At 51.4% G+C, this 13,231-nt stretch overlaps 1 protein-coding gene across 1 annotated transcript; it reads left to right on the top strand.

The window, feature by feature from the left end:
• Positions 1–2,574: 2,574 nt before the first annotated feature.
• Positions 2,575–7,176, top strand: LOC113047486 (fibroin heavy chain-like). The gene is made up of 3 exons (XM_026208871.1): positions 2,575–2,785; positions 3,792–4,109; positions 6,480–7,176. Exons 1-3 carry the CDS (start codon positions 2,692–2,694, stop codon positions 7,010–7,012), a joined length of 945 nt encoding a protein of 314 aa, XP_026064656.1. The 5' UTR covers positions 2,575–2,691; the 3' UTR covers positions 7,013–7,176.
• The last annotated feature ends 6,055 nt before the right edge of the window (positions 7,177–13,231 follow it).

Here is a 13,231-nt window from a genome sequence, read left to right as displayed (position 1 = left end):
GCCAATTTAAAAGAACTGTTTTGTGTATTTAAATTTATTCTTGGGTAGCTGAATAGTCTGCAGCCATTATTCCAGTTGGAAGTCATTGTATTATGCCGATTTGGTGCTCTAGAAACCTTTCATGAATGCTGAAATTGGTTCCATAAGTTCTTGTGATTCTTGAGGCAATACATTAAAGATGGCATGTTTCTAAGAGACGTCGATTCTTAAACAGTCGTCCTAATAAATATAGGAATAGCATAACCGATGTTACAGGTCAAAAGCTTATTGTGGACTTATAATTGGAATAAAGCTTGGCGTGTTTGTGAAAAATACGGTTTAAATAAAGTAAGAGGCTTTATTTAAAATGTTTCATGGTAGGGGTGTCGCGATATACCGATATTAGCATGTCCGCAATATTTTATATGAACAGTTCTGTTATGATTACACCACGTTAATACTCCAGCGCCACTACCTGGTTGAGCTCCCAGGTGGCAGTATTGTGTCTTAACGCTGGCACCTGTCACACAAGAAGACACAGCCACTCTGAGGAGAGCAGTGTTTCTCAGAGTAAGTTGCCATTCTTTTTCTAGTCCTAGACTGGGAAATGTTATATTAACCTGTTAACAGCGGTTGTCTGTGTTCCTACATTTAAGTAAAGGGTGATTTTATTTAATAAGTACCACGTTTTCTTTGCTCGTCTTGTTTTTGTATTTTCAATCAATATGGCCTGTGCGTAGCTACGAAAAACTGAGCAAACACATTGCTACGTTAAACTTGTAAAATGTTAAGTTGGTCGCAGTGCCATGCACTTAATGCCTCATCTGCGGTCATTCTTCAATCAGGTTCATTAGTTAACATATAAATGACAAATAATAATGAACAATATTTCCACAGCACTTAGTTCATGCTAATTTCAGCATTAGCTTATGAATTAATAAAATCTCAAGTTGTCTTTGTAAACATTAATGTTCTGTGACCTAACATGAACAATGAATGACTCTACACAATTTATTAATCTTTGTTTGTCAATAAAAATAACGTATTGTTCACTGTTCGTTCATGTTAATTAATACATTAATGTTAACAAACCATCTCATTGTAAGGAGTTACCATAAATATTTATTCCTCACTGTTGAACTTGACCATATTTTCTCTCTTGATATTTCATAGGAGCTACAAAGAAGATGGAGAAAGCCAGAGTATTGTGTCCTGCGTTTATCCTTCTGTTCGTTGGGTGAAAAAGGACAAACTGAAAGACAAAAAATAATTTGACTACCGCCCCCCCAAGGTTTCTATAGTATATCGATAAGGCCACAATAACCGTGATATGAAAAATCTACTATCGTGACAGCCCTATTTAATGGTATATGTGGCTAAAGTGTGTTAGAGATTTAATCTGGATCTTGATTATCCCTGCGATTTGTTTGGTCAATGGAACAGGAGTCTATATTATACATGTATTTTGTAATTGTGTTTATATGAATTTTTGTTTTTTGGGTGGATGTGCAAAATGTAATGGAAAAAGTATTGCTTCCCAGTAAAATAACTTTGATACGTATGCGTTCAGATGAATGTAATAACTTTTTATTATTTTGGGTAAGGTATCGGTTCAAGCCAAATTTCATCCATTTTCTTCAGGAGACTTGAGGACTACCGCACCAGTTTGGAGAACATCGTTAATAAAAACAAGACTTGTAATTTTTTTTTAATACAGTTGTTGATTTACTGAATAAATGGTTTGCACACTCTTGTACATTTACTGTTGTAAATTTTGTTCTGGATAATTTTAAGAAAAAAAAAATAAAAGATTAAGAAGAACCGGCACGCACCGCTTCGGTCTGTCTGATGTGACAAAGACAGTGCACCACACAAACAGATTTTCAACCAGAGTCTCGACTGAACACAGGAAATCTCGCGAGACTTCAGAATAATCATGGCGGACGATATGCAGGAAGAAATTGCAATGATAGTGTTTGGAATTATTTTATACACGACACGTCGTATAAACATTTGTGCTGTTGCCACAAATCTACAAGATGATCCTCCATCTCTGCTGTCCGCAACAATTTCACTTTGTGCTGCGCCATGACGGCTTCAGTCTTCCATCATCTCGCTTTCTGATTGGATACGGTTTCGTTTCACGTCATAATCTCCAGAGCGTGCACGCATTTTTCCTCGGGCTTCCCCCCCACACATCAGGATTCTGATCGTAAATATTAAACGTGTTAAATATTTACGATTCGCGATCGGGGCGTCTCCGATGTTCTTCCGATCAGATTCGGACACTCTTAACACACCTCACGGCAAGAGAAAATCAGATAACATAATCTGTAGAACAGTCAAGATAATCGGGACATAGCTATGATTGTCGGAAGGGGAGAAATCGGCCCAAAATCAGACCGATTATCTTCTGGCGTGTACCCAGCGTAAATTTATGACATGGCTAGAACGTAGCATTCAGCAGGTCCAACCCCAATCATACACACCTGAACAAGCTAATCAAGGCATTTCAGATTACTAGAAAGCTACAGGCAGGTGAGTTTGATCAGGGTTGGAATTAACCTGTTTTCCTTCAATCTTTAAAATCCCATTTTACAGAAGTTGGTATTGCAGCAACAAGTTATCGTTTTAGTTTTGTGTTCTTTGCTGTCTGCTTGTCCTGACGCACCGATTCACTGCATTTTCCAGCAGAGATCACAGGCTGGGAGGATGACAGCTCGAATGTATTTCTCGTTGATTGCTGTTTTTTTCTGTCTGTTTAGATACTTCAGCATAGCTCGCGCTATTCAAAGACGAACCACAGGTGAAAAGATCTGTTAATTTCATTACAGAACCTGAAGAAATGCAGAAATGAGTGACTTTCAGTCTTTGAAAATAGTTAACATCGCTTATGAATGCGTAGTAGGTTTTAAACCGCTTTTGATATGAAGCAGACAAATGCATAAACTTTGTATTTCGGTTTGAAACCCATTGCAAAACCACAGATTTACAAATGGTGAAACCGCACTCCCCTTATAATCCTCTTGAATTCTCTAGTGGATGGTTTCTGTCCGGAGAGGCTGATGGTCGAACCATCCCATCGAGGCTGTTCCTCTGATGAAGACTGCCCTGGAGGGCACAAATGCTGTCGATTTGAATTTGGGCCTGTTTGCGTGCTGCCTGTTTTCAGTGAGTTTCAGTTAATAATCGATGCTAAGGTTAAACTCACACACACACACACACACACATACTAGTAACACTCTGGATTCAATTTAAGTCCTAAGCAGAGAGTTTGCCTTTAGTTGTTCTCTAAAGTCGGATTGAAATCATCCCTTGGGATGGCTTTAAGGACCGGATGGATTTACAAAATAAAAAGGAATAATGCTTCAAACAGTGGTTCTCAATTCCAGTCCCGGGGACCCCTTGCTCGTCCCTTGCTAAAGCCATCCCTTTGCATGTCCCCCTTATTTAACACCCCAGATTGTGATCATCAGCTTGTCAGGAGAGAGATCCAGGAACTGGACCAACAAGCTGATGATTTCAATCCGGTGTGTTAAGTAAGGGTGTTCCATGACTGGAATTGAGAACCACTGACTTGGAATGGAATTCTTTCTTTAGATAAAACTTGCCATTCACCAACCCTGATCAAAGCCGCCTACTTCAGATTTTTCTAATGATCCCAAAGACATTGACTGGCACTGATTAACATGCTCGGGTGTGTTTGACTAGGGTTGGAGCTAAACTCTGCAGGAATGTGGATCTCGAAGTCCAGATTTAAGGATCTCTGGTCTATATGCACAAACTAAAGCTGACTATCTGTGTTCATGCAGTGAAGCCAGGTCAATGTCCCATACCGGAGATGATCCCACTCTGTGCTGATAGCTGTTTCAATGATGGCCAGTGTCCTGCCACACAGAAATGTTGCCCAACCACCGGTGGCTTTGCATGCAGTGAACCGCGTGGCCAGGGAAGAGGTCAGGCAACTTGCCATGGAAACGGTTCTGGCCAGGGAAGCGGCTATGGCCAGGGCGCGGGTCAGGGAAGCGGCTATGGCCAGGGCGCGGGACAGGGCGCAGGACAGGGAAGCGGCTATGGCCAGGGTGCGGGACAGGGCGCAGGACAGGGAAGCGGCTATGGCCAGGGCGCAGGTCAGGGAAGCGGCTTAGGCCAGGGTGCAGGACAGGGTGCTGGCCAGGGAAGCGGCTATGGCCTGGGAAGCGGCTATGGCCAGGGTGCAGGAGCTGGACAGGGAAGCGGCTATGGCCAGGGCGCTGGAGCAGGACAGGGAAGCGGCTATGGCCAGGGCGCTGGAGCAGGACAGGGAAGCGGCTATGGCCAGGGCGCAGGAGCTGGACAGGGAAGCGGCTATGGCCAGGGCGCTGGAGCTGGACAGGGAAGCGGCTATGGCCAGGGCGCAGGAGCTGGACAGGGAAGCGGCTATGGCCAGGGCGCAGGAGCTGGACAGGGAAGCGGCTATGGCCAGGGCGCAGGAGCTGGACAGGGAAGCGGCTATGGCCAGGGCGCAGGAGCTGGACAGGGAAGCGGCTATGGCCAGGGCGCAGGAGCTGGACAGGGAAGCGGCGCAGGAGCAGGACAGGGAAGCGGCGCAGGAGCAGGACAGGGAAGCGGCGCAGGAGCAGGACAGGGAAGCGGCGCAGGAGCAGGACAGGGAAGCGGCGCAGGAGCAGGACAGGGAAGCGGCTATGGCCAGGGCACAGGAGCAGGACAGGGAAGCGGCTATGGCCAGGGCGCAGGAGCTGGACAGGGAAGCGGCTATGGCCAGGGCACAGGAGCAGGACAGGGAAGCGGCGCTGGAGCAGGACAGGGAAGCGGCGCAGGAGCAGGACAGGGAAGCGGCGCAGGAGCAGGACAGGGAAGCGGCTATGGCCAGGGCGCAGGAGCTGGACAGGGAAGCGGCTATGGCCAGGGCACAGGAGCAGGACAGGGAAGCGGCGCTGGAGCAGGACAGGGAAGCGGCGCTGGAGCAGGACAGGGAAGCGGCGCAGGAGCAGGACAGGGAAGCGGCGCTGGCCAGGGCGCTGGAGCAGGAGCCGGACAGGGATGTGGCGCTGGAGCAGGAGCAGGACAGGGAAGCGGCGCTGGAGCAGGACAGGGAAGCGGCGCTGGAGCAGGAGCAGGACAGGGAAGCGGCGCTGGAGGAGGAGCAGGACAGGGAAGCGGCGCTGGAGCAGGAGCAGGACAGGGAAGCGGCGCTGGCCAGGGCGCTGGAGCAGGAGCCGGACAGGGAAGTGGCGCTGGAGCAGGAGCCGGACAGGGAAGCGGCGCAGGAGCAGGACAGGGAAGCGGCTATGGCCAGGGCACAGGAGCAGGACAGGGAAGCGGCGCTGGCCAGGGCGCTGGAGCAGGAGCCGGACAGGGAAGTGGCGCTGGAGCAGGAGCCGGACAGGGAAGCGGCGCAGGAGCAGGACAGGGAAGCGGCTATGGCCAGGGCACAGGAGCAGGACAGGGAAGCGGCGCTGGAGCAGGACAGGGAAGCGGCGCTGGAGCAGGACAGGGAAGCGGCTATGGCCAGGGCGCAGGAGCAGGACAGGGAAGCGGCGCAGGAGCAGGACAGGGAAGCGGCGCAGGACAGGGAAGCGGCGCAGGAGCAGGACAGGGAAGCGGTGCAGGAGCTGGACAGGGAAGCGGCTATGGCCAGGGCACAGGAGCAGGACAGGGAAGCGGCGCTGGAGCAGGAGCAGGACAGGGAAGCGGCGCTGGCCAGGGCGCTGGAGCAGGAGCAGGACAGGGAAGCGGCGCTGGCCAGGGCGCTGGAGCAGGAGCCGGACAGGGAAGTGGCGCTGGAGCAGGGGCCGGACAGGGAAGCGGCGCTGGCCAGGGCGCAGGAGCCGGACAGGGAAGCGGCGCTGGCCAGGGCGCAGGAGCCGGACAGGGAAGCGGCGCTGGAGCAGGAGCAGGACAGGGAAGCGGCGCTGGCCAGGGCGCTGGAGCAGGACAGGGAAGCGGCGCTGGCCAGGGCGCTGGAGCAGGACAGGGAAGCGGCGCAGGCCAGGGCGCTGGAGCAGGACAGGGAAGCGGCTATGGCCAGGGCGCTGGAGCAGGAGCAGGACAGGGAAGCGGCGCTGGCCAGGGCGCTGGAGCAGGAGCAGGACAGGGAAGCGGCGCTGGCCAGGGCGCTGGAGCAGGACAGGGAAGCGGCTATGGCCAGGGCGCTGGAGCAGGACAGGGAAGCGGCGCTGGAGCAGGACAGGGAAGCGGCGCTGGAGCAGGACAGGGAAGCGGCGCTGGCCAGGGAGCTGGAGCAGGACAGGGAAGCGGCGCTGGAGCAGGACAGGGAAGCGGCTATGGCCAGGGCGCTGGAGCAGGACAGGGAAGCGGCTATGGCCAGGGCGCTGGAGCAGGACAGGGAAGCGGCGCTGGAGCAGGACAGGGAAGCGGCGCTGGAGCAGGACAGGGAAGCGGCGCTGGAGCAGGACAGGGAAGCGGCGCTGGAGCAGGACAGGGAAGCGGCGCTGGAGCAGGACAGGGAAGCGGTTATGGCCAGGGCGCTGGAGCAGGACAGGGAAGCGGCGCTGGAGCAGGACAGGGAAGCGGCGCTGGAGCAGGACAGGGAAGCGGCTATGGCCAGGGCGCTGGAGCAGGACAGGGAAGCGGCTATGGCCAGGGCGCTGGAGCAGGACAGGGAAGCGGCGCTGGAGCAGGACAGGGAAGCGGCGCTGGAGCAGGACAGGGAAGCGGCTATGGCCAGGGCGCTGGAGCAGGACAGGGAAGCGGCGCTGGCCAGGGCGCTGGAGCAGGACAGGGAAGCGGCTATGGCCAGGGCGCTGGAGCAGGACAGGGAAGCGGCTATGGCCATGGAGCAGGAGCAGGACAGGGAAGCGGCACTGGAGCAGGACAGGGAAGCGGTGCTGGCCAGGGAGCTGGAGCAGGACAGGGAAGCGGCTATGGCCAGGGCGCTGGAGCAGGACAGGGAAGCGGCGCTGGAGCAGGACAAGGAAGCGGCTATGGCCAGGGCGCTGGAGCAGGAGCAGGACAGGGAAGTGGTCAAGGGAAGTGTCGGGGATGTGGCAAAGGTCAATGTCGCCTTTAGGGACATGTTCATGGGAATTTTGCATAATACTTTCTGGGGGTCTTTTCCAATGCTTTTGTTCAGATGTCATGTTTTCCCTGTTTGCTCAAACTGTTTAGAAAGATTTTCTGACTCTCTCTACCACTACTATCACCTCAAATAAATAAAAAATTGCTTGATTTGAAGAGTTTGTGTTTGGTATCATTTTGCTCTCACATAACCGCTCTCTGGCATCAGTGCTGTAAGTTCCTCTCCCCGAGTACTGGACAATTAGCAAATTATGATCTATCTTTTTTGCCAATTTAAAAGAACTGTTTTGTGTATTTAAATTTATTCTTGGGTAGCTGAATAGTCTGCAGCCATTATTCCAGTTGGAAGTCATTGTATTATGCCGATTTGGTGCTCTAGAAACCTTTCATGAATGCTGAAATTGGTTCCATAAGTTCTTGTGATTCTTGAGGCAATACATTAAAGATGGCATGTTTCTAAGAGACGTCGATTCTTAAACAGTCGTCCTAATAAATATAGGAATAGCATAACCGATGTTACAGGTCAAAAGCTTCTTGTGGACTTATAATTGGAATAAAGCTTGGCGTGTTTGTGAAAAATACGGTTTAAATAAAGTAAGAGGCTTTATTTAAAATGTTTCATGGTAGGGGTGTCGCGATATACCGATATTAGCATGTCCGCAATATTTTATATGAACAGTTCTGTTATGATTACACCACGTTAATACTCCAGCGCCACTACCTGGTTGAGCTCCCAGGTGGCAGTATTGTGTCTTAACGCTGGCACCTGTCACACAAGAAGACACAGCCACTCTGAGGAGAGCAGTGTTTCTCAGAGTAAGTTGCCATTCTTTTTCTAGTCCTAGACTGGGAAATGTTATATTAACCTGTTAACAGCGGTTGTCTGTGTTCCTACATTTAAGTAAAGGGTGATTTTATTTAAGTACCACGTTTTCTTTGCTCGTCTTGTTTTTGTATTTTCAATCAATATGGCCTGTGCGTAGCTACGAAAAACTGAGCAAACACATTGCTACGTTAAACTTGTAAAATGTTAAGTTGGTCGCAGTGCCATGCACTTAATGCCTCATCTGCGGTCATTCTTCAATCAGGTTCATTAGTTAACATATAAATGACAAATAATAATGAACAATATTTCCACAGCACTTAGTTCATGCTAATTTCAGCATTAGCTTATGAATTAATAAAATCTCAAGTTGTCTTTGTAAACATTAATGTTCTGTGACCTAACATGAACAATGAATGACTCTACACAATTTATTAATCTTTGTTTGTCAATAAAAATAACGTATTGTTCACTGTTCGTTCATGTTAATTAATACATTAATGTTAACAAACCATCTCATTGTAAGGAGTTACCATAAATATTTATTCCTCACTGTTGAACTTGACCATATTTTCTCTCTTGATATTTCATAGGAGCTACAAAGAAGATGGAGAAAGCCAGAGTATTGTGTCCTGCGTTTATCCTTCTGTTCGTTGGGTGAAAAAGGACAAACTGAAAGACAAAAAATAATTTGACTACCGCCCCCCCAAGGTTTCTATAGTATATCGATAAGGCCACAATAACCGTGATATGAAAAATCTACTATCGTGACAGCCCTATTTAATGGTATATGTGGCTAAAGTGTGTTAGAGATTTAATCTGGATCTTGATTATCCCTGCGATTTGTTTGGTCAATGGAACAGGAGTCTATATTATACATGTATTTTGTAATTGTGTTTATATGAATTTTTGTTTTTTGGGTGGATGTGCAAAATGTAATGGAAAAAGTATTGCTTCCCAGTAAAATAACTTTGATACGTATGCGTTCAGATGAATGTAATAACTTTTTATTATTTTGGGTAAGGTATCGGTTCAAGCCAAATTTCATCCATTTTCTTCAGGAGACTTGAGGACTACCGCACCAGTTTGGAGAACATCGTTAATAAAAACAAGACTTGTAATTTTTTTTTAATACAGTTGTTGATTTACTGAATAAATGGTTTGCACACTCTTGTACATTTACTGTTGTAAATTTTGTTCTGGATAATTTTAAGAAAAAAAAATAAAAGATTAAGAAGAACCGGCACGCACCGCTTCGGTCTGTCTGATGTGACAAAGACAGTGCACCACACAAACAGATTTTCAACCAGAGTCTCGACTGAACACAGGAAATCTCGCGAGACTTCAGAATAATCATGGCGGACGATATGCAGGAAGAAATTGCAATGATAGTGTTTGGAATGATTTTATACACGACACGTCGTATAAACATTTGTGCTGTTGCCACAAATCAACAAGATGATCCTCCATCTCTGCTGTCCGCAACAATTTCACTTTGTGCTGCGCCATGACGGCTTCAGTCTTCCATCATCTCGCTTTCTGATTGGATACGGTTTCGTTTCACGTGATAATCTCCAGAGCGTGCACGCATTTTTCCTCGGGCTTCCCCCCCACACATCAGGATTCTGATCGTAAATATTAAACGTGTTAAATATTTACGATTCGCGATCGGGGCGTCTCCGATGTTCTTCCGATCAGATTCGGACACTCTTAACACACCTCACGGCAAGAGAAAATCAGATAACATAATCTGTAGAACAGTCAAGATAATCGGGACATAGCTATGATTGTCGGAAGGGGAGAAATCGGCCCAAAATCAGACCGATTATCTTCTGGCGTGTACCCAGCGTAAATTTATGACATGGCTAGAACGTAGCATTCAGCAGGTCCAACCCCAATCATACACACCTGAACAAGCTAATCAAGGCATTTCAGATTACTAGAAAGCTACAGGCAGGTGAGTTTGATCAGGGTTGGAATTAACCTGTTTTCCTTCAATCTTTAAAATCCCATTTTACAGAAGTTGGTATTGCAGCAACAAGTAATCGTTTTAGTTTTGTGTTCTTTGCTGTCTGCTTGTCCTGACGCACCGATTCACTGCATTTTCCAGCAGAGATCACAGGCTGGGAGGATGACAGCTCGAATGTATTTCTCGTTGATTGCTGTTTTTTTCTGTCTGTTTGGATACTTCAGCATAGCTCGCGCTATTCAAAGACGAACCACAGGTGAAAAGATCTGTTAATTTCATTACAGAACCTGAAGAAATGCAGAAATGAGTGACTTTCAGTCTTTGAAAATAGTTAACATCGCTTATGAATGCGTAGTAGGTTTTAAACCGCTTTTGATATGAAGCAGACAAATGCATAAACTTTGTATTTCGGTTTGAGACCCATTGCAAAACCACAGATTTACAAATGGTGAAACCGCACTCCCCTTATAATCCTCTTGAATTCTCTAGTGGATGGTTTCTGTCCGGAGAGGCTGATGGTCGAACCATCCCATCGAGGCTGTTCCTCTGATGAAGACTGCCCTGGAGGGCACAAATGCTGTCGATTTGAATTTGGGCCTGTTTGCGTGCTGCCTGTTTTCAGTGAGTTTCAGTTAATAATCGATGCTAAGGTTAAACTCACACACACACACACATACTAGTAACACTCTGGATTCAATGTAAGTCCTAAGCAGAGAGTTTGCCTTTAGTTGTTCTCTAAAGTCGGATTGAAATCATCCCTTGGGATGGCTTTAAGGACCGGATGGATTTACAAAATAAAAAGGAATAATGCTTCAAACAGTGGTTCTCAATTCCAGTCCCGGGGACCCCTTGCTCGTCCCTTGCTAAAGCCATCCCTTTGCATGTCCCCCTTATTTAACACCCCAGATTGTGATCATCAGCTTGTCAGGAGAGAGATCCAGGAACTGGACCAACAAGCTGATGATTTCAATCCGGTGTGTTAAGTAAGGGTGTTCCATGACTGGAATTGAGAACCACTGACTTGGAATGGAATTCTTTCTTTAGATAAAACTTGCCATTCACCAACCCTGATCAAAGCCGCCTACCTCAGATTTTTCTAATGATCCCAAAGACATTGACTGGCACTGATTAACATGCTCGGGTGTGTTTGACTAGGGTTGGAGCTAAACTCTGCAGGAATGTGGATCTCGAAGTCCAGATTTAAGGATCTCTGGTCTATATGCACAAACTAAAGCTGACTATCTGTGTTCATGCAGTGAAGCCAGGTCAATGTCCCATACCGGAGATGATCCCACTCTGTGCTGATAGCTGTTTCAATGATGGCCAGTGTCCTGCCACACAGAAATGTTGCCCAACCACCGGTGGCTTTGCATGCAGTGAACCGCGTGGCCAGGGAAGAGGTCAGGCCAACTTGCCATGGAAACGGTTCTGGCCAGGGAAGCGGCTATGGCCAGGGCGCGGGTCAGGGAAGCGGCTATGGCCAGGGCGCGGGTCAGGGAAGCGGGCTATGGCCAGGGCGCGGGTCAGGGAAGCGGCTATGGCCAGGGCGCGGGACAGGGCGCGGGACAGGGAAGCGGCTATGGCCAGGGGTGCGGGACAGGGCGCAGGACAGGGAAGCGGCTATGGCCAGGGCGCAGGTCAGGGAAGCGGCTTTGGCCAGGGTGCAGGACAGGGTGCTGGCCAGGGAAGCGGCTATGGCCTGGGAAGCGGCTATGGCCAGGGTGCAGGAGCTGGACAGGGAAGTGGCGCAGGAGTTGGACAGGGAAGCGGCTATGGCCAGGGCGCTGGAGCAGGACAGGGAAGCGGCTATGGCCAGGCGCAGGGCTGGACAGGAAGCGGCTATGGCCAGGGCAGGAGCGGACAGGAAGCGGCTATGGCCAGGGCGCAGGAGCTGGACAGGGAAGCGGCTATGGCCAGGGCGCAGGAGCTGGACAGGGAAGCGGGCTTGGCCAGGGCGCAGGAGCTGGACAGGAAGCGGCTATGGCCAGGGCCGCAGGAGCTGGACAGGGGAAGCGGCTATGGCCAGGGCGCTGGAGCAGGACGGGAAGCGGCTATGGCCAGGGCGCTGGAGCAGGCCAGGGAAGCGGCTATGGGCCAGGGCGCAGGAGGCTGGACAGGGAAGCGGCTATGGCCAGGGCGCAGGAGCTGGACAGGGAAGCGGCTATGGCCAGGGCGCAGGAGCTGGACAGGGAAGCGGCTATGGCCAGGGCGCAGGAGCTGGACAGGGAAGCGGCTATGGCCAGGGCGCAGGAGCTGGACAGGGAAGCGGCTAGTGGCCAGGGCGCTGGAGCAGGACAGGGAAGCCGGCTATGGCCAGGGCGCTGGGAGGCAGGACAGGGAAGCGGCTATGGCCAGGGCGCAGGAGCTGGACAGGAAGCGGCTATGGCCAGGGGCGCAGGAGCTGGACAGGGGACAGCGGCTATGGCCAGGGCGCAGGAGCTGGACAGGGAAGCGGCTATGGCCAGGGCGCTGGAGCAGGACAGGGAAGCGGCGCTGGAGCAGGACAGGGAAGCGGCTATGGCCAGGGCGCTGGAGCAGGACAGGGAAGCGGCGCTGGAGCAGGACAGGGAAGCGGCGCTGGAGCAGGACAGGGAAGCGGCTATGGCCAGGGCGCTGGAGCAGGACAGGGAAGCGGCTATGGCCAGGGCGCTGGAGCAGGACAGGGAAGCGGCGCTGGAGCAGGACAGGGAAGCGGCGCTGGAGCAGGACAGGGAAGCGGCTATGGCCAGGGCGCTGGAGCAGGACAGGGAAGCGGCGCTGGAGCAGGACAGGGAAGCGGCGCTGGAGCAGGACAGGGAAGCGGCTATGGCCAGGGCGCTGGAGCAGGACAGGGAAGCGGCTATGGCCAGGGGCGCTGGAGCAGGACAGGGAAGCGGCTATGGCCAGGGCGCTGGAGCAGGACAGGAAGCGGCGCTGGAGCAGGAGCAGGACAGGGAAGCGGCGCTGGAGCAGGAGCAGGACAGGGAAGCGGCGCTGGAGCAGGAGCAAGACAGGGAAGCGGCGCTGGAGCAGGACAGGGAAGCGGCGCTGGCCAGGGCGCTGGAGCAGGAGCCGGACAGGGAAGCGGCGCTGGAGCAGGAGCCGGACAGGGAAGCGGCGCTGGCCAGGCGCTGGAGCAGGAGCAGGACAGGGAAGCGGCGCTGGAGCAGGAGCAGGACAGGGAAGCGGCGCTGCCAGGGGCGCTGGAGCAGGACAGGGAAGCGGCTATGGCCAGGGCGCTGGAGCGGAGCAGGACAGGGAAGCGGTGCAGGAGCAGGACAGGGAAGCGGCGCTGGCCAGGGCGCTGGAGCAGGACAGGGAAGCGGCTATGGCCAGGGCGCTGGGAGCAGGACAGGGAAGCGGCGCTGGACAGGAGCAGGACAGGGAAGCGGCGCTGGAGCAGGAGCAGGACAGGGAAGCGGCGCTGGAGCAGGAGCAGG

This window comes from Carassius auratus, chromosome 28 (genome assembly GCF_003368295.1).
Source record: "Carassius auratus strain Wakin chromosome 28, ASM336829v1, whole genome shotgun sequence".
NCBI classification, from domain to species: domain Eukaryota; kingdom Metazoa; phylum Chordata; class Actinopteri; order Cypriniformes; family Cyprinidae; genus Carassius; species Carassius auratus.
The sequence above is the reverse complement of the archived record's forward strand: the minus strand, read 5'-3'. Positions and strand labels throughout refer to the sequence as shown.